This window comes from Mytilus galloprovincialis, chromosome 9 (assembly GCF_965363235.1).
Source record: "Mytilus galloprovincialis chromosome 9, xbMytGall1.hap1.1, whole genome shotgun sequence".
NCBI classification, from domain to species: domain Eukaryota; kingdom Metazoa; phylum Mollusca; class Bivalvia; order Mytilida; family Mytilidae; genus Mytilus; species Mytilus galloprovincialis.
The window spans coordinates 36,322,010-36,349,160 of record NC_134846.1 but is presented as its reverse complement, the minus strand read 5'-3'; the positions used below and the strand labels follow the sequence as shown (position 1 = coordinate 36,349,160).

Here is a 27,151-nt window from a genome sequence, read left to right as displayed (position 1 = left end):
TGATTTCGTTACGTGGCAGAAGTGCGCAGGTGCCAAATTCCGGAAGTTCTTCTTCTGTACGTGGCAGAGAATTTGTGTATTTTGATACGTGTTTACGTATATAGTGTTAAACTCTAAGTCATTCATCATATATAATTAGCAAAAGCTAAGAGAACTTCACAAATAAGATAAATACCAATTCGAGGTAAGTTCAAGCACTCTGTTTATATGGCGTATTTAAAGTCACGTCAACCGGCTTTGACAGTGACAGTCATGAATTTTTGCAATATGCAGTATTTATTTCTCATTCAATAATCCTTTTCAATGTAGTATTTACTATAACATCTACATAATTTGCAGAGTATAGCAAATTATATATCATATCGAGAACTAATCTGAGATGTTCATCTTTAGAGAATAGAATTGTAGGCTCTTCATGGCTTTCTGTCAAAAATTAAAGGAAGATTACCTTGATTGGAGACCACGCCACATGAGGGTAGTAATGCCCTTTACCATCAGGTTTCAAACGGTCATTTTCAGCTAATTGGTTAAAATTTTACTGTGAATGGTCAAAATATCCTTATTGTATGTATTGTGATTCGTCGAATAGTTATCGTCATCTTGAAGAAAAATTTAACGTGATTCGTCAAAATCAGTCGATTTTTTATTGTCAAATAGAAAGTATACATTTTATCGTCATCATGATGGTCATGCACAAAAAATTACCGTAAATGTTATTTGGCAAGAATTTTTACCGATATTCGTCATGAAGTTACCCCATTACCACCCTCCTATATATGAGTTCTAGCCATGTTAGCATGTCTGTCAAAAACTTTTGGTGTTAGTGAATGTCATTCGTGGTTTTAGGGGGGCATTGCACTTTCTCCTATATGTAGAACAAAAGGTTGAAAAAATGTGATCATATGATGCAGTAGTATGTTGCACAAATAATTTTGCAATTTTAGTCAATTCTTATTTAAATTGATTATCAGCATTGCTGTCAATTAAGTACCTACAGACAACCATCTTTCTAGTTTATCTGGCTTAATGTCATCTTGAAGAGGGTCTTAAGAATTAGAAAAGTGCAGGTACATAAAAATGTACGTTATACAATTATATACATATTTTTCTGACAACTTAGAACTTTCTCTAAATTACAGAGTTAGTCAAAAGAAATATTCTTATACAAAATAAAGTCATGGGAAACCATCACATTAATAACATAAATATAAATAGAGAGTAATGTATGTTGTGTAAATAAAGGATCTTTAATAATTGAAGATGGTTGATTTACAATGGAAAAACCATTTAAGGCATTTTCAATAACATGAAAGATTATGTCATGCAATCATAATTAGAGATGACAGTAGTGGGAGAATATTTTAGATTCAAGTACATGAAAATTATCAATTTGTAAGGAAGCAATTGATTGTTTAAAAAAATGATTAAAACCTACTTCTAATTTTACATCCTTCCTTCAGCATGTTCAGTCAAATTCATTTGTTATCGTTAGTAACCGCTTCACTGTACAAAAAGTTTGTTTTCATAAACTTTAACAATTCCTAACAGTAGTCTACTTGCTCACCCCAGATGGCTCACCCTCAGACTAAACAGCCAAGGCTAATAAAAAAAATTTAAATGTGTCATTAGGACATGCAATGAAGGTGTTTCTCAAAGGAATAGTTTTAATTGTTACATTTATATTTAGTTAAAAATAAACAGCCCTGTTTAAGTTACATTATATTCATTTGTAGTTAAGTTTTACACCTTTTGTTGCAAAGGGGGAAAATGTTTATCAAAATTCAGGAGAGTTTTGATTTTCTGAAATAAGTACAAATGTACATTATACAGGTAGGTCAGTAGTAGGTGACAAGTACCTGCTGTATTTCCCTACAGGTTATAATAAGCATAAATTAGATATTGTTATTTAAATTTTATCTTATATTTTATACAGTTATTTTATATTTTTAGGATAAAATGAAACAATGAATCCACAGTACCAAGGAAATCAAGGCCAAATGCCTCCAACAGGTTATGGACAGCAACCAATGGGACCAGGTCAGAGACCACCTGGTCCAACACAGAACATGTACAATGGTCAAAGTATGAATCAACCACAATTTCAACATGGTCCGCCAGGTCCGGGTTCAGGTATAACTAACATTCAAATTCATGACAGTGTTTATATACATTATACAATTCCAAATGCAAGTGAATTATAACCCAGTGTTCCAAAGTCATGTTTATTCCAATCATACTTTAACAAAATACAAATTATATATGTTCTTATTGACTTGTTTTGTGCACCTACTATACCAAAAGTATTAAAATTATTGGTGATATTTTTAACCAAACAAAGAAGGCAAGAAGAACTTATTATTATAATGAATTTTCTCCCAACAAGTTTCATTTAGCATCACATCTGTAGGAACTGTTACACAAATATGTCATTATTCTTATCAAATGTCTTCAAGAATTTATGTCAAGCTTTGATCTTCTCTTTTATAAAGAAAGGCCAAAGATACCAAAAGGACATGGCAGATTTTACAATAAGAAGGAAATATTGTTTTTTTGTATCCATCAAAAAAGCAATTGCTGAAACTGTGAAACCGACTGTGTAATGGAGTAATGCATTATGTTATTGAATAAAATGTGTATTTCTGAGTAAATAAAAATAAAAATTACTCTGTGTTTGTGTTTTTTGTTAGAATTAGAGGGTTTTCAATTTCAAAATATTGGACATGGAATAGACATCATGACCTACTTTACTGACATCCAGCTTATTTCGAGTGGAATTTTGAAGTATTATTTATAAGTGGAGCCTAATAACATGGACTTATATTTTAATAAAAAGTCTTCTTTTGTGTTTTAATCATAACTTTAAGGCAGTTTTTTATTGGTAAAGGCTAAAAAAGGTAATTTAATAATATTGTTGCTAACGTCACGTCTTTTCCGTCCATTGTGGTATGTCACGATCGCAATCTTCTTGATGGTTCTCAGACAGCCCATTGTAGTTATTTTTATCCCGGGTTTTATAAATAATTGAAAATACTAATCATATTAAATTTGGATGACGTAAGGGGTTCAAAGGACTTGAGGAATCAATATCATTGGCTGTTTTATTTTTTGCGGACGTTACTCTCGACGTTTCCGTCCAAATCAGTGTCACGTGAGCAACATATATTTAGATCTGTAACTCTCCTGTATAGGAGTTACGATATCGCCCTTTGCAGAAATAGATTCGGAGTCAGTTCCTTCACATGATGGGGAAGCAAAGATGGGAAGTTGTATGTAATATCGTTACAAGAGGACCTTAAATGTATTCCGTCCACCAAAAAGACGTTCGCAACAAAACGTAATGTCATGATAGTAGATGTTGCTAATGTTACTATTACGAATTGGTTTCTCGTGTATTCATTTGATATAAAGTACACCTGCAAATGACATTCTGTATATTTAGAAATTCTAAACCAGACTGTACAATTTTATTACTCCAGGCGTATATTAAACATCACTGTGTGCATACATTTTAACTTTTAAAAATGTTGTTGCTCATGTGACATGTCCAAATGTCGCTAACGTTACTCATTTTTTGGTTTCTTGTGTATTCATTTGATATAAAGTACACCTGCAAATGACATTCTGTATATTTAGAAATTCTAAACCAGACTGTACAATTTTATTACTCCAGGCATATATTAAACATCACTGTGTGCATACATTTTAACTTTTAAAGATGTTGTTGCTCATGTGACATGTCCAAATGTCGCTAACGTTACTCATTTTTGTCTCTGTCACGTTAGCAACATGAAAGTAGGAGACAGAACACAATACTGTAAAATCTGCCACATTCAAACTCATTAGTCGAAAAATAAACTGACAAATGAGCAGATAAAATAGACAATCAACTAAGAAAACTAAAGACTGTTAGAAAGGAATACACAAAAAAAATAATTCTGAAAATATGTTTACAGTACATGTATATAGTTGATTTAGTTTACTGGAATAGCAAGACAGTTCATTGTTTACAAATTTATATAAATGGACTTTTTCAGGTCAATTTGGGACAGGACCTCCAAAGCCATATGGTGGACAACCTCCAACTCAAAATGGACCTCATCCAGGGCAAGGAACAGCTGGTCCCCAGGGAGACCATCAATTTGGTATGAATAGGTAAGAATCTTATGTAGATAGGATGTCTTTTCTACAGAGGAATAAGAGAAAGCTCTTATTTCTTCCTTGAAAGCTGATTTTGCATAGAAAAACTGAAGAAAATTTGTAACTCCTTGAAATTCATGATTCACCAGACCTGTACCATCAAAATACCTGTAACTTGGTATCCACAAATATTATAATGAATCAACTGTAATTGGAATATAATATCATACACAATGAAATTAACATTAAACATATAGGGAAGGGTTTGGTGTTTTGAAATAATATTACAATAGCCGATATATTCGTTTAGCCAATATCCGATTAGGTTGAGTTTTGTACCAATATTTTTTTCTATAATTTACATATTTACATTCATATTTCAGAGGCCCACCTCAAATGGGTGCAAGACCACCCGTTAGTATGCAGAATTTTCCAGGTCAAGGCAGCCCAAGACCTGGGCCACCTGGAGGTCCAGCAGGCCAGCCAGGTTTTCCTCCATCTACAGGACCAGGTGGCATGCCTATGCATAGACCAGGTCCACAATCATCACAACCAAACATGGGTGGCCCTGGTGGGCAACAACATAGACCAGGCTTCCCTCCACAAACAGGTCCAGGACATCCACCTACTTCTGCCAGCCAGGTTTGTTTATAACAATATGATGCATAACGTTTTTATGGCCCCGCAACGAAGTTGTCGATGCCATATAGTTTTACCCTTGTCCGGAATTCCGTAATTCCGTCATTCGTCATTCTGCAACAAAGCATTATACAGAGTTTTTCTAAACACCTTCAGATATTGGCTGAATTTTGGTATGTGAGTAAGAGTTAACCCTTATGAGTTACAGATCAAGTTTAAGTTTCGTTCCGCTGCACTAATTTTTGCCGAAATTACAGGCTTTGGACTTTGAGAAATTGTTGAAAATCACAGTTATACAGACTTCTTTTCTAAACGCTTTCAGCTATTGGGCTGATTTTTAGTATGTGTGTTAAAGGGATAGTAGCTACGATTTTGACAAAATTATGAACAAGTTTTAAAGCTGCTAAAATCAAAGATATGTACTAAATTTAAGCAATAAGATCGCTAAAATGTTTTCATAAACTACAGAAGTGTTAATAATTGATAATTCATATCGTGTTGTGTGCCTATTCATCTCATTAATTATGCATCGGGTTTACTTCCCGAACTTTGCCGACATAGCGAGTGAGCTAACCAAGATATATATAGATACGAACACGTGCTTTTTGTTTTCTTACATATTTGATAATTACTCTTTATTAAACGTACATATTTGACGCCATTTATCAAATTATGTAAATAAAAAATATAACAAATACCGGCATATTATTCCAACCCAAGATTCTCCAACAATGGCGATATTATACACTTGTTATTACATTTGTATGACCAAACAATGCCGATAATATATACACGTGTTTGTGTGTTAAATCGGGGCCTCCATGAAGGATACACTTGAAGAATAATACTTAAGTTTAGGAAGTTGATTTCTAATTTCTTCTAAGGTGGGAGATTACTGCCCGTAAATTTATAAACATATTTTTGACAATTAAGAACACGTTGAGATTTTTTTTCATGTGATCTGGAAAATTTAAGAAATGTAAACATTACGCAAACCGTCGGCTACTTTTGTTTGACTTTGCCTTTGCAGGTGTTTCGAGTGATTTTAATGACCGATCTCATCGACGTTTTTGTATTTTTAATTTAAATTAACTTGTCTGCACCTCTTTTTTTTTTCTTTTCTCGCTGAAACTGTAAATTCGCGTACCATTTCCGCGATAACATTCCCCTGTTCGACCATTTTCCCTTCGAGGCACAATGTGCGATTGCGCATTGGGAACTGACGAGTAAAGGTCATATGAATAAGGGTTGGGCTTAACATCGAATTATTATCTATAGGTCAAACTTAAATTTCGTTCCGCTCCTCTAATTTTTGCTGAAATTACAGGCTATGGACTTTGATAAATTATTGAAAATCACAGTTATACGATTTTTTTCTCATTTCCCCTCCAGATTTTGAGCTGATTTTTGATATGTGATGCTACCATCATGTTTGTGTCCACATGTGTTTATATTGAAATTGCAGATTTTTCAACTTTTTGGGACGGGGCCATTTGTGTCGCTTTGACACATCTAGTTTTAACAGTAGTCAGTATGGAATAAAACAAAAAAATACTGACCGATACATTTTAATTACATTAAGTATAAGTACAATCTGTATAGTTTATATATAGGTTATCAAATGAACAATTAATACAACAAAGTATGTCCACAAGTATGGAGTGCTGAACATTTTGAATTTGCTCAATGTTGAATAGCTTTCAAAAGAGTTTTTACAAGGATTCTCTGACCTTCAATGAGTGTAGCACTGCCTACTGTAAACATTGGAAGAATTTTGATTGAAATTTAATTTATAATTTGTATTTTACAGTTGCCAAGTCAGATGGGAGGTATGAATTTAGGAGGACCTAGTGGACCTATGCCACCTGTAAGTAACCACTAAAGACATTGAAGAAAAAATACGTCAGTGTCCAATTGTCAAACAATTTTATAGAGAAAATGTGGAAATTGATAAGAATGATCTTAATATAGACAAATTCATATTTAGTTGGGTTAATGGAAAACAACTTCCTTTGACAGTATTTAGATTTTTAATGTACATGTACCTACTGAGCATTGCACTCAGCTTCTATATTATGGAAGGTTTTGATATTTGGTCTGAAAATTACAAAAATGTAGGGTTGTTAAAGCAATTTTCAAGCCATCAGACAGCCTTCTTTGAATTATATTTTATCATGCACTACTCCTTGTTATATATGTTCAAAAGATACATAAATACTATCAACAACCTTTAAAATGAATATGTATGTAGACTGTTTAATGTAAGTGATTTAGCATTAAAAATGATTAATCATGTTAATGATAATAAACTATGAAAATTATGTAAAATGTATTTAAAAAAATGATTTAATATAAAACAGAACATTCATCATCTTAATGATAAATAAATTATGTAAAGCGTATTTAAAAACATCTGAAATAACTATGTGAAGGAAATTTGGGGTCTTGACAAAGAACTGCTTTATATGCCTGACTAGGTTTATTGGTCAAGGATGCCATATTTCTGTTTTGAATTCTGGAAATATCTTTTTTAGCAACCTGGAAGTGGACATGGCCCACCAGGTCAGTTTGGGGGTCCACCATCTTCCAAAGCACCACCAATGATGGGACAACCTACTCAAATGGGACAACCTCCTCAGATGGGACAGCAACACTATCCACAGCCTAATCAGGGGCAGCCCCCTAATTTTGGTGCTCCACCAACAAGTACATTAAATGGGCCCCCATCAAGTAATTATGGAATGCCACCTACAAGTAACTTTGGAATGCCACCTACAAGTAACTTTGGAATGCCTCCTACAAGCAATTTTAGTGGACCCTCTAGTGGTATAGGGATGCCACCAAATAGTAATTTTGGTGGACAGCCTGCAGGTAACTTTGGAATGCCACCAACCAGTAATATGAGTGGACCACCATCAAGTGGGTATGGAATGCCACCTACACCACCAATGGGTCAAGGACCACAGATGAACCAACCAGGTGCATACATGGGTGGATCAATGCCAGGGCAGGGTGGATTCCCTCCTCAGCAGTTTCCTGGACCAGGTCAACAGAGAATGCCAGGGCCTAATGCAATGCAACAGCCTCAAGCTAAGAAGTTAGATCCAGATTCTATGCCTAGTCCAGTAAGTTTCGATTGTAATGTGATGAATGAAAGCAGGAAGAAATTTTATTTTGAACAATATATTTTTATATTTACATTCTGTGACCTCCATAAAAGAGAGCAAGTGGGCCTATATAGTTATTAAATTTGGAGGTGCATTCAAATGCAAAGAAAAGAAATTGCAAAATTATGAAGTTTCAAACCTCTTACCATAAGTTGATTAAGTTTTCATTACTTTTGCTTGCAACATTTAAAGTTTTGGGTCATTGCTTTTTGTGAAAGTGGTTTGCTCATACAGTGTAAATTTATCAGTTAAGTTTATAAAGATGTCTTTTAAACTGGAGAATGAAGACTTTCTTAACATTAGTTCTTTTGTTTTTGATTTAGTATTTACTTATGCTGTAATGAGACTTTTACACCTATAAATATTTTTGAATATTAAGAAAAATGCAGGTAGTTATATTAAGTGGACAATCTTCATGGTAATAAGATATGATGTAGATATAGGTGTAAATTATATTCAACAATCATGTTTCTTTTATTTTAACAGGTACAAGTTATAGAAGATGACAAATTAAATCGCAGTGGACAATTTCAGACTACATCAAGAGGAAGTGTACCACCTCTTGTCACAACAGACTTTACAACTCAGGATCAGGGTATGTATCCAATTCTAGACTGTTCCATTAAAAGGGATGTGGAGGAGAAGGAGGGGACTTACAAACACTCCCCAATAACCAACAAACTTTAATTAAGTTTGCACTCAACATAAGGACATACTGTCACAGAATATAAGTTCCTTCATAATAAAAGTTCTGATAGGAAAAAATATTCTAGAATATTATTTCCACAGGCATAAATATTACAGTATATGTTCCTAATGGAATTAACAGTATAGAACATTTGTTTCAACAGGAATAGGTATTATGACATTGTTTATAACAAAGTTTACAGTGGAACTTCTGTTAGTTGGAACAAATATACGTTGACAGTACAAATATATAATATATTAATATGTGACATTATACTTCCCTTCCTAGGTGATTTCATTGTTTCTGTTTCAGTTTATAATGAAAACTGATGAATAGTAAAAGCTTACTTTAATATGTATTTTATAAGCACCTGGTTTATTGAAAATTTTAAAGATATGGTTGATATCTAAGAAAAGACTGAAAAATAAAACAAATTATGAATCTTCTCAAGAAATTTTTAGGTAATTTTCTTCTTTTTTTTCTTCAGGAAATTGCAATCCAGCATTCATGCGTTCAACTATGTATAATGTACCATGCACATCAGACATGATGAAAAGTAGCCATATACCATTTGCATTGTCTATATGTCCTTTTGCCAAACTTAGAGATGAGGAGGTAATATTAGTTTATCATGTTCATGTTGTGGAGAAAGAAAAAAAATAATTAATTGTAGTAGTTTTAAAAAAAAATTGTGATGGGGAAAGCTTATGATCATATTTGCTGAATTTGGTATAAAGATATTTTGCTGTTTGTCGATATGAATTTCATCAATGAATATAGAATATAGAATATAATGGCTATAAGACTGGCCCAAAGGGTCATCATATATTTTTTATGTGCATTTTGAGTAACAACATGAACAAAGGATCTCTCTACAAATTTATTTAATTAAGGTGAATCATTAAGTTTAAACAAACATTTATTAAACTAAGGGCAAACTGCTTTAAAAAAAAAATATTGGTACCAGATATTAATTTGTTTTTCTATTGCAGCAACCTCCCCCAATTGTAAACATGGGAGAAGTAGGTCCAGTCAGATGTAAGAGATGTAAAGCTTACATGGGTCCATTCATGACATTTGTTGATGGAGGACGGCGGTTCCAGTGTGTCTTCTGTGGAGCATCCACTGATGGTAGTTATTGATTAAAATATATTATTCAAGAGAATAGGAATTATATACTGTTTTGTTATGAAAACTACAGATTGCATTTTTATTGGGTTTTTACTTTTCCCCATGCTTGTGTCTGTCATCACTTTTTGTCATTTGGAAAAGAGTTTTAATGACTTATAAAAATTTTGCAGGACTCCAAAGCTTATAATAGTAAAATTTGTGATATATGAAAGAACTAATGGTTTGATTAACAGTTGTAAGAAATCAATGAAACTGTTAACTGCTTACAGCTGTTATCCTTATGCTAGCAAGTTAAAGAAATCAATGAAACTGTTAACTGCTTACAAATGTTATCCTTATGCTAGCAAGTTAAAGAAATCAATGAAACTGTTAACTGCTTACAGCTGTTATCCTTATGCTAGCAAGTTAAAGGTTCAGCTTGTTTCTTTGTATTAAAGTTTGCTTAATCACACAAGCAAACTAAACCTTTAACTTGCTATCATTAGGATAACGGCTGTAACTATGTCTGTGTATTGCAAAGAACAATGCACATGATATTGAGTATTTATTAGGTTTCCATTGAAACCAATAATACTTTTGTTTACTATCAAGAATGACTACAATTGTCATTATTAAACAATCAAACTGGAATCATATAAAAATAAGATGTCAGTAGGACCTGTTTCACAAGTTTTTTAATATTAGTATAATAGATACTAAAGAATTCAGGGTTCACCTAGCAAATAGCAAGCTTTTAATTTTATGTACTAAATACAATGTCAAATAGAAACCTATGAATTTGATAAAATCTTCATCATGCATTCATCATGTAAAATCCAACAAACATACAGATATTAATGCAACTTTTTCAATATTTTCTTGTTAAATTGTAAACATTTGTTGTAAATTAGTCTTTAGGCAAGAATTTCAAAATGATGTTTTATATTTTAGTTCCACAAGAATACTTCAATCACTTAGATCACACTGGAAAACGAGTGGATGCATATGACAGACCAGAATTGTGTTTAGGATCATATGAATATGTAGCCACAAAGGATTATTGTAAAGTAAGGTCATTGATGTTTATAAAAACAGTATTTATCTATAGATGAAACCCCAAGGAATTGACCTTTTCTGTTTGCTAACAAGTGGGAAAATTTTGCTTTATGAAATTTATTCCCCTAATTTTTTTCTGTCACAAAAGAAAATCACATATATCATGTATATTAAAAAAAAGATGTTATGAGTAGTACATGTTTTGAATCTTTGTCCAGTTAGTTACAATTATTAAGATCGGGGTCCATTTTGAAAGTTTTTCTGTTTATTGTTGCAATATAAATTTAAACATTGGCACTCACCATTGAAATTATATACATGCAAAAGAGGGACGAAAGATACCAGAGGGATAGTCAAACTCATAGATTGAAAATAAACTGACAACGCCATGGCTAAAATTAAAAAGACAGACAAATAATAGTACAGAAGACAGACAAATAATAGTACAGAAGACAAAACATAAAAAACTAAAGACTAAGCAGTATCTGTGTGTCAAACAGTTTATAAGGCCAAAAAAAAATATATGTCTGTTTCCTGCTGCCAAGGCAAAAAAATCAGGGTCGGTAGGTTGGGTTTTTTTTTTTTTTTTTTTTTTTTTTTTTTATTATTATTTTTGCACTCCCTGTCAGATTTGCAGATGGTTAAATGTCATGTTTGATTAGGGTACTGAACCCTAAAATCATTTAATCTCTTTAAAAAAGCTTTAATTGAATAATCCTCCCAGTGCCGACATTTTTTAAACCTTAATTGTAGCACATTTGTGCTGGGAGCAGCCATTTTGATTGTTTGGGTATAGTAAAATACGGATCTGGATCGGACCGGAAACGATTTTTTTCCGGAATTGAATAAAAAGATCTAGGGTCAGGGCTTTGAGTCAGGGTCGGTCGGGAAACAGGAAACAGACATATATTTTTTTTTGGCCTAATGTAATGTGGAGCTTTTCATGGGTACCATTTTTCATGGTTTAAGAAAATTTCATGGTTTAAGAAAAGCTTGCATGTTTATGGATATTTAATTTTATGGTTTTGTCGAATTCTACATACAAGCCCATAGAAAATTTGTTATTCTTTGAACATTTAATTTTGTGGTTCACCTGTACCAACAATATCCACAAAAATTGGTATCCAACGAATATTAAGGCCAAATAAAAAAGTATGTGTGGTTCCAGTTACATCTGAAAAAAAGTTAGGGTAGGTAGGTAGGGATTTTTTTTTTATTTTATGTTTTTTTTATATTGAGTCTATGGGAGCAAGATTCTGACTTTAACAGTGCTTAATGAAAAATGACAATAAAATCTTTAGGGTAGGCTATTTTTAAGCCAAAAAAGTAGGGACGGTAGAGTTACTGGAACAACACATATATTTTTATTTGGCCTTATGAATCCACAGTATCAAAAATGCTTGGTTTTTTTTTTTATTACAGTTTTCATAAACAAATATTTAAAGTTGTGTACTTTTCTCTTTGTAGAACAGTTTATTGCCAAAGGAACCTGCCTTTATATTTATGATAGATGTGTCGTATAATAGTGTAAAAAGTGGTCTAGTCCATCTCATCTGTGAGAGATTAAAATCAGATATATTGTCATATTTGCCAAAGTAAGTATGTACTGTAAAAGCAGAAATTTTCATGGAGGATTTCATTTCGTTTATTTCGTGGAAAAAATATATCCACGAAATAAAATAAAAAAACACAAAAATTTAACTTTCACATATGTCCCTTCCAAATAATGGAAACCAAGTAATTAAATCCCCATGAAATCTTATATAGAGACAGAACATCGAAAATTAATGTTTCCACAGTATATGTTTATACACTGTTTTTCAAGTTACCTCATCTGTTTAGAACATTCTATTCTCACTCTCTTAAAAATAAATTTAAACTAAAATAACACTCCATGTTTATTTTTTTTTCTCATTAAAAGAAAGACCTTTTAAACAATTCAGATTTTAAAACAGACTTTTGAAAATCATCAGAAAGATAAGTCTGTATTGTAGTCAAGTAAAGATAGGTTCAAAAAATTTATAAAATATGAATTGATGATTTTCACAGTATAATTGAAATGACAATGAAAACTTTTTGATTTAATCCACCAATATCAGCATAACTACATGCACAGAATTTATACCTAAAAATTGAGCTACAGATATTTTTATCAAAAATCACTTCTTATATAAATTTTAATATGTTTTTTTGTAATTACAGGGATATGGGTGCAGAGGAATCTGAAATAAGAGTTGGTTTTGTAACTTATGCAAAAGAAATACACTTTTATAATGTAAAGGTAAGTTTGTTTAATATTTACAGTACCCACTACATGATAATTTTGAAAGCTACCTAGGATTTACAACTTTTTCAAATATAAATGATTGCATGTACATACATGTATAAAGCTTTTAGTTGACCACCTGCACTTTGAAATATTCACCACCAAATTGATTTTTAAATGAAACACATTGTTTTTGTGGTATTGAAAGCATTGTTCTAAAAAGAAAAGCATATTTGTCAAGTTGAATATATAAATACCTGTATAACTCAAATTCATTGAACAGCTTTAACAAAGAAAAAATCTGCAATCCATTTATGAAAAAAAATCAAGTCAACTTTAAACTTAGACTCAGAGATGTTATGGGGTATTTATAAAATATATTAATGAATTCAAATCCCAACACATCCAAGACAAAACATACAGCAAAAGAACAACACTTTAATTGCTGTTCTTCATCTCAACTGCACATTTAGGCCTTTCACGAGGAGCAAAAGCCTTTACCTCTTGTATGTTTGTACATTGTTTTGAAATCTAATTCAATGATTTATTTTTTTATAGAGTAATTTAGCTCAGCCACAAATGTTAGTGGTATCTGATTTAGAAGATGTATTTGTACCTTTACTTGATGGTTTCTTGGTCAAAGTATCAGAATCGGAAGCTGTTATTGACAGGTAAGTTGATACATGACTTCTTAATATAAAGGGGCCTCGGTGGCCGAGAGGTCTAAGTAGTTACTACTGTTATCACTAGCCAGTCAACACTGAGGTTGTGAGTTCAAACCCCGCTGGTGTGGGTGCACTAGACTACAATCTTAATATACTAGGATTGTCAGTTTTGCTATCGAAGGTCTGGTTTTCTCCGGGCACTCCAGCTTCCTCCACCACTAAAAACTGGTCTCCACGAAATAGCCTAAATGTGGTGCTTAAAAGTGGCGTTATAACACCAAAAATCAGAAAATCAAATCTTTTAATATTATAGGGTTATTGCATGAATATTGGGGAATATTGTCCCGAGTAGAATTTTATATTGCACAAGCTTGCGAGTGTAATATATGTTCTACGAGGGACAATATTCATGCAATAACCCTTTTATTGTTTAGCAATATTATATTTGAAAGTAAAAATTGGTTTAAACTAAGAATTTGTCGTTGATGACGTCATAAATTTTGATGATTTATTGCACTAGTGCAATAAAAGAATTTATTGCATGCTTATTTTTGGTTACTTTCTGTGGGAAATATTATATTGCTATGCAATAAAAATATTTATACACAGTTTTGTCCCCTCTACATTGTATATGGTATTTTTGTGCAGTATATTCTGCATTCTTGGTAAAACAAGATTTAAGTTGGATCCAATTTTACAGACAAACCCTATATGAGCTGAATAACTTTGAGTTAATGTTCTATGTCACATACCTAGCTTTAAGCAACAAATACACATTTTATATTTCTGATTTCACTTGGCCAGGGATCAATCCACGGCCTTCCTCATTCTAGGTGAGCTAGAGGTCATAAGGTAGAGAAGTGTGAAGGAGAAGGGGTAGACTTGAAGAAAAGTGAAAGCTACACATGTCTTTTCACTCACTCAAAAAAATCGTTTTAATTTAAATTTTGTGATTTTAAATCATATTGTATTAAGAATTTTTGAAGTTGTCCCTCTCTGATGAGAGCCTCTGAAAATAGACATTTCATTATAATTATTAAATTTTCAATTCGCTATCAAAGTTATAACATAAAATCTAGAAGTTATAAGTCAACTGTATTTTCTTCTTTTCAGTCTTTTATCACAAATCCCTCAGATGTTTGCTGAGTCTAGGGAAACAGAAACGGTCTTAGGACCTGTTATTCAGGCTGGTCTTGATGCATTAAAATCTTCAGATAGAACAGGAAAACTATATATATTCCACACATCATTACCCATAGCTGAAGCTCCTGGCAAGTTGAAAAACAGAGACGACAGAAAATTATTAGGCACAGATAAAGAAAAGGTAAATTATGGAGATAATTCAGATTTTGATATTTGACTTGACAAAGGTGTTCATCTTATAACTGAGCCTATTGAATAAGATGTTATGTTATTACCTATAGGCATGTTGTTATCTAGTTGGCTATCAGTAGAACTTTACTTTGAAAAAAACCCTTTTTGAACAGTTGAAACTTCTTTTATTGTTAAAAATTAAACAAACAACTTAGTAATGTCATCTCCAAGGGTTGTAGGTCATCTGTTATTCTGACTGGATAAATTTGCTTCTGTTTATAAGTGTAAACAATTATTTGTCTATTTCAAAGAAAGTTAAAAAAAAAATACCATTCTTTTATATTTCAGACTATATTGACACCACAGAACAATTTCTACACTAAATTAGGCCAGGAGTGCGTCGGGGAGGGTTGTAGTGTTGACTTATTCCTGTTCCCTAACTCGTATATTGATGTGGCAACAATAAGTGAAGTCAGTCGCCTAACTGGAGGCAGTGTGTATAAATACAGTTACTTCCAGGTAAGTGATCATTCTGATAGAGGCTATTCCATTATGTTGGAGGGTAGAAAGGGTCTTTCAAAATCCTAAAACCAAGAACCATTTTTAGATAATTTTGCATAATGGTAATAGACACATACTGAAAAAAGAACTATGATCAACATTCAATAATTAATTTTCCTTTCCTACCCTCCTACAAACTTTTGAATTGAATAGCCCTAAGTTGGATACCACAGTTTAAAAGCAGCAGTTGAATTGTAAAAAAAAATGTGAAGTAAAAATGACAACTTTATCTAAATTGTGGATCAAATTCAATCAAATTTTTACAGAAATTTTTCTCCAATACAAAAGGAACACTGATAATTCTACTGAACACAAAATTGTGCATTTTATCATTTATTTTTTTATCCAAGTGATTTTTTTTTGTCCATACCAAAACATGGACTTTAAACAGAAGTTTTTCAGATATTCTATAAGAAACATGCTTGAGTTTTGTTTATTATCTAACTTGTCAAGAGATTATGTATTGTAATACCAACAATAACAAAGATAAATTTTGACGTCAGAAAAAAATACACATTTAGAATTTTCAGTTATAGGTCAAGTAAAAATGTGATATTTCCTTTTATCTTTATTATGGCCCTGCAACGAAGTTGTTTTGTGCCATATAGTTTTACCCTTGTCCATAATTCTGAAATTCCGTAATTCAGAAATTCTGTAATTCCGAAATTCCGTCATTCCGCAACAAACCATTATACAGAGTTTTTTCTAAACGACTTCAGATATTGGGCTGATTTTTGGTATGTGAGTTTACCATGATGAGTTACAGATCAAGTTTAAGTTTCATTCCGCTCTACTTATTTTTGCTGAAATTACAGGCTTTGGACTTTGATAAATAGTTGAAAATCACAGTTATACAGACTTTTTTTCTAAACTCTTTCAGATGTTGGAATGATTTTTTGGCATGTGAGTTAACCAAGATGAGTTGCAGATCAAGTTCAAGTTTTGTTCCGCTCGGCTAATTTTTGCCGAAAATAAGGGCTATGGACTTTGATAAATTGGTGAAAATCAGTTATACAGACTTTTTTTCTAAATGCTTTCAGATATTGGGCTGAATTTTGGTATGTGAGTTACTCATAATGACTTACAGATCAAGTTTAAGTTAGTTTAAGTTTTGTTCCGCTCCGTTAATTTTTGCCAAAATTAAGGGTTTACAACTTTGAAAATTGTTGAAAATCACAGTTATACAGACTTTTTTTCTATACCGCTCCTCATTTTGAGCTGATTTTTGATATGTGAGACTATCATGATGTTTGTGTCCACATGTGTTCTTGAAATTGCAGATTTTCCAACTTTTTGAGACGGGGCCATTCGTGTCGCTTTGACACATCTAGTTTTTAAATAAAAATGTTCTGTTAACTTATAAAGATGACAAATAATTGTTTTATTTGTGTTGTAGGCTGATTTAGATGGTGATAGATTTTTAGAAGATTTAAGAAGAAATGTCCAGAACCAGTCAGGATTTGATGCTATACTCAGAGTCAGAACAAGCACAGGTATTGTCTTATTTCTTAGTTTATCATTTTCAACTAAGAGTATAAGCTCATAGACAAAAGATAAAAAACTAACTTTTTCATTTCTACTTTTGACTTAGAAACAGTAGAATATTATTTGCTTAGAAGTGAAACTGACATCTTTATGTGAAGTATAAAGAAATATTTGTAGAAGATTTATTTTGCCTTTTTTCATCCCTGAAAATTTGATTGCCTGAATCTGACCACACATGAATTATATAGTTTATTACCAAATGTTGGAAAATAATTTCAATTTTTTGTTGTTTCAGGTATACGACCTGTAGATTTCTATGGAAACTTTTACATGTCTAACACAACTGATGTAGAAATGGCTGGAGTAAATAGTGATGATGCTTTAAATGTAGAAATTAAACATGATGACAAGTTATCAGAAGGGGATGGTGCTTATGTTCAGGTAATTGTCGATATGTATTTTACTAATAACATTTAAATATGATAAAACTAATGGTGGAGTATTAAAATTATGAAAGGTATGAAGAACTTTTTATCAATTTATTAGAGTAAAACTAAATATATATTAAAAAGCGGTATGGGCGTTGCTCATTGTGAAGGCAGTACGGTGACCTATAGCTGTTAATGTCTGTGTCATTTTGGTCTCTGGGGGACAGTTGTCTCATTGGCAATCATACCACATCTTCCTTTTTATATGTTGTAGATTTCTGCATATGGAAAAAATCATATCTTGTACAAAGATCATGAAAGAATATTATGTGTAGATTCTCATTAAAAGATCATGATAAATTTCAAGTTTCCCATACATCTTATATTAAAGATTTTTTAATGATATGTTGATTTACACATCTGTTCACTGGAACAAAGGAATAATTTGGTCAATTTTATAATTTCAGGTTGCTGTGCTGTATACATCTGTTGGTGGTCAGAGACGATTACGTATTCATAACCTATCTTTCAATTGTTGTTTGCAAATGTCAGATTTGTTCCGTAGCTGTGAACTTGATGCTCTTATTAACTTCCTTGGTAAACAAGGTATGTATCTCTAATGTTTTTATCATGTACATGTATAATAGTTGTAGTCCAATGATAATTGCCTAACATATGTTTCAATTATTTGAATAATTTCCTGAAATTGTACCAAATGTTTTAATGGTAGCTCTATTTGGGAATTCTTTTTGACCAGGAAAGACAAATTGCCATTTTTGTACAGATACCTTGAACCTCTACATCAAATGCCCAAATATTTGAATAATTTTAAATTCTTGTTTATTTCAGCTATTAAATCTTTACTGAATAATAATCCATGTCAAGTACGGGAGAGTATTACTAACGATGTTGCACATATATTGGCCTGTTATAGAAAGAATTGTGCCAGTCCTTCATCGGCTGGACAACTCATATTACCAGAGTGTATGAAATTATTACCAGTATATGGAAACTGTGTATTAAAGAGTGATGGATTAAGGGGAGGTAAGGCATTATAAATTATATGGTTGTATGAATTTGTCATCAATTTTAATTATTAGGAAACCATTAATTTGCTATTAAAGATGTTCAGCCTTTAAAGGTAATAATTATTAGCAGATGAAGGAATACTATTTATTGGCATAATCATCACAATCCTAAGTTAATCCTTTATCAGTAACATAACACACTATCCATTACCCAATTTGTGAAGGAAAAAAGCATTGCACTAATTCTTGAAAGTAAATTATTGGTATATCATAGTGAGATAGTGAGGCCATGATAAATTCTGCATTGAAAAAAAATTGGGAATTTTTAATTAGCTTTTAATATTTAGTTATATGAATATATTTACTTTTCAAAATCAGACACAATTACTCTGATACCTTAACTGACATTCTTTTCTTGACAGTATAAAATATTTAATATCTTCCTTTAAACATTATTTTGCATTTATTTCTTTTATTGTTTCAGGTCAAGAGATATCAACTGATGACAGAAGTTATTTAATGTTTATAATGAATTCTATGAATGTGTCATTTTCAAATGTGTTCTTTTATCCAAGGATTTTCCCAGTAGTAAGTATATATAGACTCAAGTATTGTTATTAAAATTGAAATCTGTAAAAAAAATATAGATAGGTATCTTTAAATCTGTATATATTATATTTTAAATTAAACATCATCCCAATTTTAAGATATACAAACAAAACAAGCAAGCTAACCAAATTCTTTATCTACATGCATAAGAAAATTAGCTCTAACATTCAGAAAAAACATAATAGATATTCATTGTCAGTCTATGGTATTGGTGTATTTGTATTTTCAAATACAATTGTACAATATAAAAACAAAGCAAGCAAGCTAACCAAACTCTTTTTCTACATGCATAAGAAAATTAGCTCTAACATTTAGAAATAACATAATAGATATTCATTTTCAGGCTATTGTATTGATGTATTTATATTTTCAAATACAATTGTACAATATAAAAACAAAGCAAGCAAGCTAACCAAACTCTTTTTCTACATGCATAAGAAAATTAGTTCTAACATTCAGAAAAAACATAATAGATATTCATTGTCAGTCTATTGTATTGATGTATTTATATTTTCAGCATGATTTAGACGATGAAGCTACAGATATACCCATGAGTATACGTTGTTCAGCAGAAAGATTGAGTGACGATGGTGTTTATTTATTAGGTAAACTTAATTAAAATGACAAACTTAAATCACTCTGTGCCATTTGATATTGAAAGACATTTTAAAAGTAACCAATCAAATATTAACTTTATTCTGTACACAGGAAGCTGTGAGGGGATAACATTTTAAAATTATGCATCATATAAAGTAGCTGGGGTGTCTTCCTCCATCTTGGATTTTGAATTAACAGATAAAATACTTTTTAATTATATTTCAAAAAAAAAATCATGATATGAACTACATTTTAACAAATTATTAAAAAAATTCTTCAGATTTGAATTTAGACCTCTATCAACCTTAACTGTAACTTGAAGAACATTTCATTTTTGTTATGTGCACTACAAATTTGAATTATGAGTCTCCCACAGGGTACCCCCTCAGGTTGCAAGGTCACTTTTAAATTCGTCGACAGGTCGTTTTTCCCAACACAGAGGACGGGAGTCGGTCTGAGGTCGTTTTTTTTCTTCAAATTTTACAGGTCGTTTTTAGAAGGCCCTCAGGTCGGAAGTAGCCTCTAAAGAGCCCAGAGGTCGCAGGTCGTTTTTGACCCTGCGGGAGCCTCAATTATTGTATTGCATTTGTAATGCTTTTCATTAATTTGTTGTTAGATATACATTTAAATATATTGTTACAGTATTAAATGAATTTTCAGCTTGATATGAAGATTGTGAATTTAAATATTTTCTTCGCAGAAAATGGTATATCTATGTTCTTGTGGATAGGACATAATGTTTACCCACACTGGGTACAAGAAGTATTTAGTGTTCAGGGTGTGGCACAAATAGATATAGATAAGGTTAGTATATCATTTGTTACTACATTTAAATCTGTTGTTTATAGATTCTACCAAACAATTCTGTTAGTTTCAAAATTTATGGAGATACAAGAAATTCAGAAAATTATTGCCTGCATTTATTATTGTGATTTTTGAAGAATGGACACTATTGTGAGATTAATTATTGAGATTTCAGAAAAATCGGCATACGTTTATACAAATCAAATAAGGGACGACATCAAAAAATCAATGAAGGATAAAAAACTTAATTCAAATAGTTTGGGGGTTGACGGGTCAAATTGCTACAAGTTTTGTATAAATTGACATCGATTTTACATATATCCTTATTGGTCAATCAATGTTTCCCAAATTAAGTTAAGAGGGGGGGTCAGTGAAGAAACTATATGAATTAAGTTTTTTATTTTTCATTGAACTTTTGATGTCATTCTTATCATTGCAATTAATTGAAATACTGTGGATTCATTTATTTTCGTGGGTACCAATTTTCGTGGATTTCTGAAAACTATCCTTTTCGTGGATATGTAATTTCGTGGTTTTGCCAGAGTCGGTATACAACCTGATATATTTATAACATTATTATGTGGAAAATAATGAGAGCAATTTTCTAAATGTATATTGCATGAAACTACATGAGACAAGTATATAGTTTATCCAAATTTATAAAGGTTATCAGAACTGGTTAAAATGCACACAGAATTAGAAGTGAACAATTTTGAAAAAGAGCAAAGGAGTAGGTTGGGTAAGGGCCGATTTTGGCCTCAAATTTCAGGTTCATCTAGGGAAAGATTTTGGACACTTTTTAATCACTCAAGTGTCTATTTTAATTGATTTGATAAGTTTTTGTGAAAGATTCTAACTGATTTAGTCATTAAAAACGCTCCGATTCAAGCTTAGTATGAAAAATCTATCAAATATGCCAAAAACGTCACTTTTCAGATGGTTTTAGTCAAAAATGAAATGGCCGCATCCTTGTTCATCCTTAACTTTTATATATGTTATGTATTATCATCAAATAAAACTTGCATTTCAATATTATGAATGAACACGAATGCGGCCACTTTCATTTAAGATGGAAACCGTCGAAAATTTAACTAAAAAGCTAAAATTGTGAAGATTTCAGAAATTAAGCATGACTTAATGATGCTAGTACCTGATATATGTACATTGTATTGTCAAAAACACCCTGTATTTATGTAGCAAAAGCATTCTACTTTCCAATAGATAGCTCAAAGATTACAATTTCTTAATTTTGTAAAACTGCTATATTCTTGGACCAAAAAGGGGTCTTACTGAATCTACTCCTTTATTGAAAACTTTAAGAAAAGTTTTTACATTAGTGTATATACATCTGTTTAACCATGATTTGTTGTAGGGAAACCGATATTTCTTTTGCCTGCGATACATATTGTAAAGCAGTGTTTATTTGTCTTTGTAACTGTTATAAATATTCTATATTTCAGAGTAAAATCCTGGACCTAGACAATCCAGTATCAATCCGACTCCGTGAAGTGATAGCTAAAGTCAGGTCACAAAGATCAAGATGTATGAAGGTCAGTATAAAAATGGTAGCTGTTCTGATCATTCAGCTCCTAAAGGATTCACTTCTGTCTTTTCATCAGTGCCAAGGACTTGATAATAAGAATTAATTTGTTATCCGTACAATGCATTTTGTAAACCAAATTATCAACCTTTTATTTATATTGGATCTGGAATGTAGAAATGACTTTTCTAATGTAACTTTGCAATAACAAACAACAGGGTTTTTTTTAAAACATAACTGTAAAGACAAATATGTTTTTTGAAGGTAAAAACCTTGTTTGTGATAAATCTGTTCCTACCTGTCTGAAAACCAATTGTGTGGGGTTACCAAGTGGTAATTGCAAATGTTTTTTCAGACAGTTATTAGATATAAGTAGATGTGGTCACAGTATGTAAAAGTAAACCATTATAGGTCAAAATATGGTCATCAACACAGAGCCTTGACTCACAATGAACAGCAAGCTATGAAGGGCCCAAAAAGTTGACTAGTGTAAAACCATTGAAATGGGAATAGCAACTGTCTATTTAAAAAACAAGAAACGCGAAACACTTATGAGGCACATCAACAAACTACAACAACATGTTACAGGTTTTAATAGAAACTTATCAAACTACTGCATGCCTAAATATGTTAAGGCTGCAGGGCTTTCCCTTGAAATTGAAGTAGAAGGCTCAATTAAAATTATAGGCGGCTGTAACATGCGTTCGGCAAAGGGGCAGGGGGTCTGGGCCCCCAGAAGCTCTGACATAAATAGAGCAAAATCCTGCATTCTTGCAATCTCCTGGCACCTAATTTCATCTTTTAAATGACCATTTTTTTATGTATGAATTAAAGAAAGACAAAAAATCTCAAAGAAATTTCATTTTTTTTATGTTATAGTTTTTTTATTTTCATTACCTTTTGCTTAAAATTCATTAACTATTAAAGGAGTATTTTATTTATATAATAATCTGGTTTGTTAGAAATCTTGATCGATTTATTTTGCATAACTATGCGCATTTGAAAACAAATGACCCCCCTTTTCTCTCTAAAGACTGTTACGCATATTTAAATCATACAATTATTTCTCAAGCATTGACAGAAAATTGATATATCCTTTGATTTTTGTAAACTGCTTTTTTTTGTAAACTGTTCAATAAGTCTGATACATAAATCATTTGGAAATGTTATTTATTTGAGGTCGAGTTGACAATATAATTCTACTTTCGTTTTTGACCTTGATTCTCTGAACACCACGTGGGCTTTGTAAAATGAACTTCAAAAGATACTGTTTTTCCAGATTCTGAACAATATAATCTACTACGCTTTCTTTAATTTAACTGATATTATTTCATAACATAAGATTGTCATCCTATCTGATTGTCTTCACGTTTTAAAAGCCAACGAGTTAATGACCATCGGAACGTCTCTATTGTTATCATTCAATGACCACCGGAACGTCTCTCTTGTTATCTTTGAAAAGAAACAATGCATTCTGACTTTTAATAGACAACCAATCAGTGACCTGAATTCATGTGAACTATATTTAGCCCAAGGTAAACACTGACTTTTCATCCTTGTTTATCGTGACCGTGACTTTGCAACAATACGTCTCTCGGCTGCCTGTAAACATTTTAAAAAGATATTTTTTCTTTTTGAATTTATATTTTTGTCAGTGAAGTAGCCGGCACTTGAAGCCACCGTAAACGGCAGATTTCCGCCGGCTACCGGCTTCAATGGAAAGCCCTGCAGGCTGTGTAAATGTTAGACAAATTTCTATAAAACTGTCAGATGTATATTAACTTGTTACAAGAGATCACTTTTGTGTATTAGATGATTTCAGTTTTAAATGAGTCGGTGAACACATTTTTTTCTTTTTTACAGTTGACAATAATTAGACAAAGAGACAAATTAGAACCCTGGTTTAACCATTTCATGGCTGAAGACAAAGGAACCAACGGCAGCAGTTCTTATGTAGACTTTCTATGCCACATACATAAAGAGATTAGGAACTTAATGAACTGATTGTTATTATGGTGCAAGGACTCTTTTATTCATAATTAAACATACGATTCATGCATATCTCAGAATATGTCAACATCATAATAGACTAGAGATTATTTGCATGAGAATGACGAAATCCTGGCCGAAAAAAGAATGGATTATCGGAGCATTAATTCGAAAAGAATCAGAAGCTTTGATTGTTTCAAACCAAAGGAAGAGAAAATCTCTTAAGCTTTTTTAACCAATTTATTTTACTCTGAACATAAAGTTGTTGTTTTACCATATTCATGTAAAATGTAAGTCTCACTAAGAGAGACTGCCAAACCTAATGATAGTTAAAATTGAGGTATGGATTTATGATTTCAATGAATATTGTCATAGTTATATCATCTGAACTTTGAAAATTCATCTTAAAATATAGTATTAAAATACTCCAACAACTGAGTGAAGAAATTGTTGAATCAAAAAAAAAAAGATGTGAACCTTATATATATTTATGAAGTGAGTAAAATAAATTGGTTAACTATTGTTTTGTTTTGTTGTAATTAAATTTATGTCATTTTTAACATAACCAGTCCATATATATTAAAGAATTAGGGTTCTCACAGGGGTACAAAATCAACAGGGGGAAAACAAATAAAACATTACAAATGGCGATATTTTATTGAATGTTGTGATGTCCATGTATCTCTTATGTCTTCCTGTGATAACCTAGTCAGATGCAAGTATTTATATCATCAGTCAGCTTTTTAAAAAGAGTTGTCTTCTCTTGATATTGATTTCAGAATTTTTTTCTTTAAACAAATTACAACTATGAAATATAATTATTCAATAGTTTATATGTTAAGTTGCTCTTTATTTAGATTTTTATTTCGTCCTTATTATGATTGGTTAAAGGAATTTACAAACATAGACTCATTTATATGCAGTCTAAAGCAACAGTCAAGTTGGTATATATACTCTCCAATAAAATCATACTATATTTTGTTAAACGCTTTTCCTTCAGCCATTGGTGGATAGTTGCCGTATTGGCTATCATACCAAATCTCCAAACTTTTTTTATAGATAATTTGAATTAATATAATCATATATTTTTTAATTTTCTGGCACCATAGTGCTATTAGAATTTACTTTTTTGTTTAAAAATCTGATTTAGTTGTTGTATCGGAATCAGTAGTGCTTAATGGTAATTGGTTGTACTGTGATGTCAGTATTTATTATGTAGTCATAAATATTTTCACCATTTTGTCTGTGTTAATAAACGATGGATGGATGGCTTTTTAACTTCCAGTGGATAAATAAATATACAAACAAGAAATGTGCTTATGGAATTTCAAATAGATCTTAAATATGGCTTCCGAAAATTATAAAAAAAAATAACTTGGAAATGTTGAAGCAGAATTATACAAGAACAACTTAATGGATTTAAATTTGGGAAGAATTGTGTATCAAAGTCATTTGATAAAGCAATCATATGATAAGCTAATTAAATCTCAGATTTATGTTTGGAAATATTTATTCCTATATATTAAACAATATGCTGTATAAATATTTGAGAATATACCAATAAGTATTTACGTGAAATTGAAAAAAAAGTTAACATGGAAAACTGATGTTAACATAAACTGATGATAAAGTAAACTTGTATGAATTTGTCCCTTTTTAAAACAAGAAAGCAAGCATGGCATCTCATATTCAAGGAATTACTGTTTGCCATGTAAACATGCAAAGTATCTCTAGGCACAATGGGAATATCAATATATACAAGTTAATGATAACTTAAATGATTTAATCATATTGTATGTGCAATATCCTATAAACATGTAGTTAATGAAACCATAACTGTTATATTGGATTGCCTAACTTATGTATTTTATTCAGAGTTCAATAATGTTACAACAAGCTATGGAGACTGAAAATAGGCTCCTATAGTAACCAGTCATTTACCATATAAGACTAGTTAATGTACTAAATTCCAATATGGATTTAAAATTTGGAACCAGTTTTTAAGATTTGAAGGGTTGAAGTCATCCTTGATTTACAGAGATTATTAATTATTATAGAATTTTACAATAGATAATTTCTGTATATTGTTTTTTTGCAATTGGCTGTTATATGTATTGTTTGGCATTGGGAGTAAATTTCCCAGAAAATGAGTTCATTGATGTAAAATAAACCCAAATCGTGTGATTGAACCATTACTGTAACATATTTTGTGTGTTTGTTATGATGCCATTAAAATTACCCAGTAATTGAGATGTACTGTGTTCATGTACAAAATGTCTGTTTTTGTCTCCGAGCTATTTAATGTTTATATAAATCTGTTTTAAGAGGTATTTATACTAATAGATTCTGTGATATTTTTCAGACCATAACACATCTTTATTCTTTCAAACTACCAACCCAAAGTATTCAGTCTCTAGAATTTTTGTTGTCATTAATTATCTTGCATTTTTGTGACTAAAAATCTTCTCATTGTTGGAGATAAAATAATGCCAATAAGACGTTTAGGTTCACAAACATCTCATTGCCTATAAAAAAAAATCAGATATAAAAATCACTGCTCGCAGAAAACAAAGCTTATTTTAGATAAATAGAACTAAGAGAAATAAGGATGTATTATAGTCTGAAATAAGATTGACTTGTGACATCTACTAGGAGGATGATATTCATAGAGTAGATTTTTATAAACTGTAATGTATGCATGTAAGTGTTATTTCAGCTCACCATAGTTTAATGCTTTCCTTAGCAAACCATTATATATACCCTTAGAAAGCTGTACAGTTACATATGCAATGGATTTTAAAATCAATTGTCAAAAAAGAAAGAATGGTATGATTGTGTAAGTCTTTTTTTTTTTTTTGCTGTAATGATAACTTTATAAATCAGAATAAATTCAAGACAAAAACCTGTTTTCTGTGTATATTTCAACATGATTTTGTTTGCCAATAATTTATTTGACTGAAGTATATTTTTTTGGTTGCTGTATCTTGTTATATTTGTGGTTCAGAAGTGATAGTGTGAATGCTGACATGTAAATGATGTGTAAATGACAATAAATTATAAATAACATA

At 31.4% G+C, this 27,151-nt stretch overlaps 1 protein-coding gene across 1 annotated transcript; it reads left to right on the top strand.

Annotated features, from left to right (window-relative positions):
• The first annotated feature begins 29 nt into the window (after nucleotides 1-29).
• LOC143044918 (protein transport protein Sec24C-like) lies at nucleotides 30-27,151 on the top strand. Its single transcript, XM_076217169.1, has 24 exons — nucleotides 30-184; nucleotides 1,951-2,130; nucleotides 4,035-4,152; nucleotides 4,521-4,779; nucleotides 6,587-6,643; nucleotides 7,311-7,901; nucleotides 8,430-8,538; nucleotides 9,119-9,246; nucleotides 9,624-9,762; nucleotides 10,693-10,808; nucleotides 12,265-12,392; nucleotides 13,000-13,078; nucleotides 13,622-13,734; nucleotides 14,842-15,052; nucleotides 15,391-15,561; nucleotides 17,000-17,096; nucleotides 17,384-17,529; nucleotides 17,984-18,122; nucleotides 18,366-18,560; nucleotides 19,029-19,132; nucleotides 19,671-19,758; nucleotides 20,451-20,554; nucleotides 22,015-22,104; nucleotides 23,958-27,151. Exons 2-24 carry the CDS (start codon nucleotides 1,965-1,967, stop codon nucleotides 24,096-24,098), a joined length of 3,489 nt encoding a protein of 1,162 aa, XP_076073284.1. The 5' UTR covers nucleotides 30-184; nucleotides 1,951-1,964; the 3' UTR covers nucleotides 24,099-27,151.

Coding starts and splice junctions, on each gene's coding strand:
- LOC143044918 (XM_076217169.1), top strand. CDS start 1,965: ATGAATCCACAGTACCAAGGAAATCAAGGCCAAATGCCTCCAACAGGT. Junction 2,131..4,034: donor TCCGCCAGGTCCGGGTTCAG/GTATAACTAACA, acceptor GGACTTTTTCAG/GTCAATTTGGGACAGGACCT. Junction 19,759..20,450: donor CGATGGTGTTTATTTATTAG/GTAAACTTAATT, acceptor TTTTCTTCGCAG/AAAATGGTATATCTATGTTC.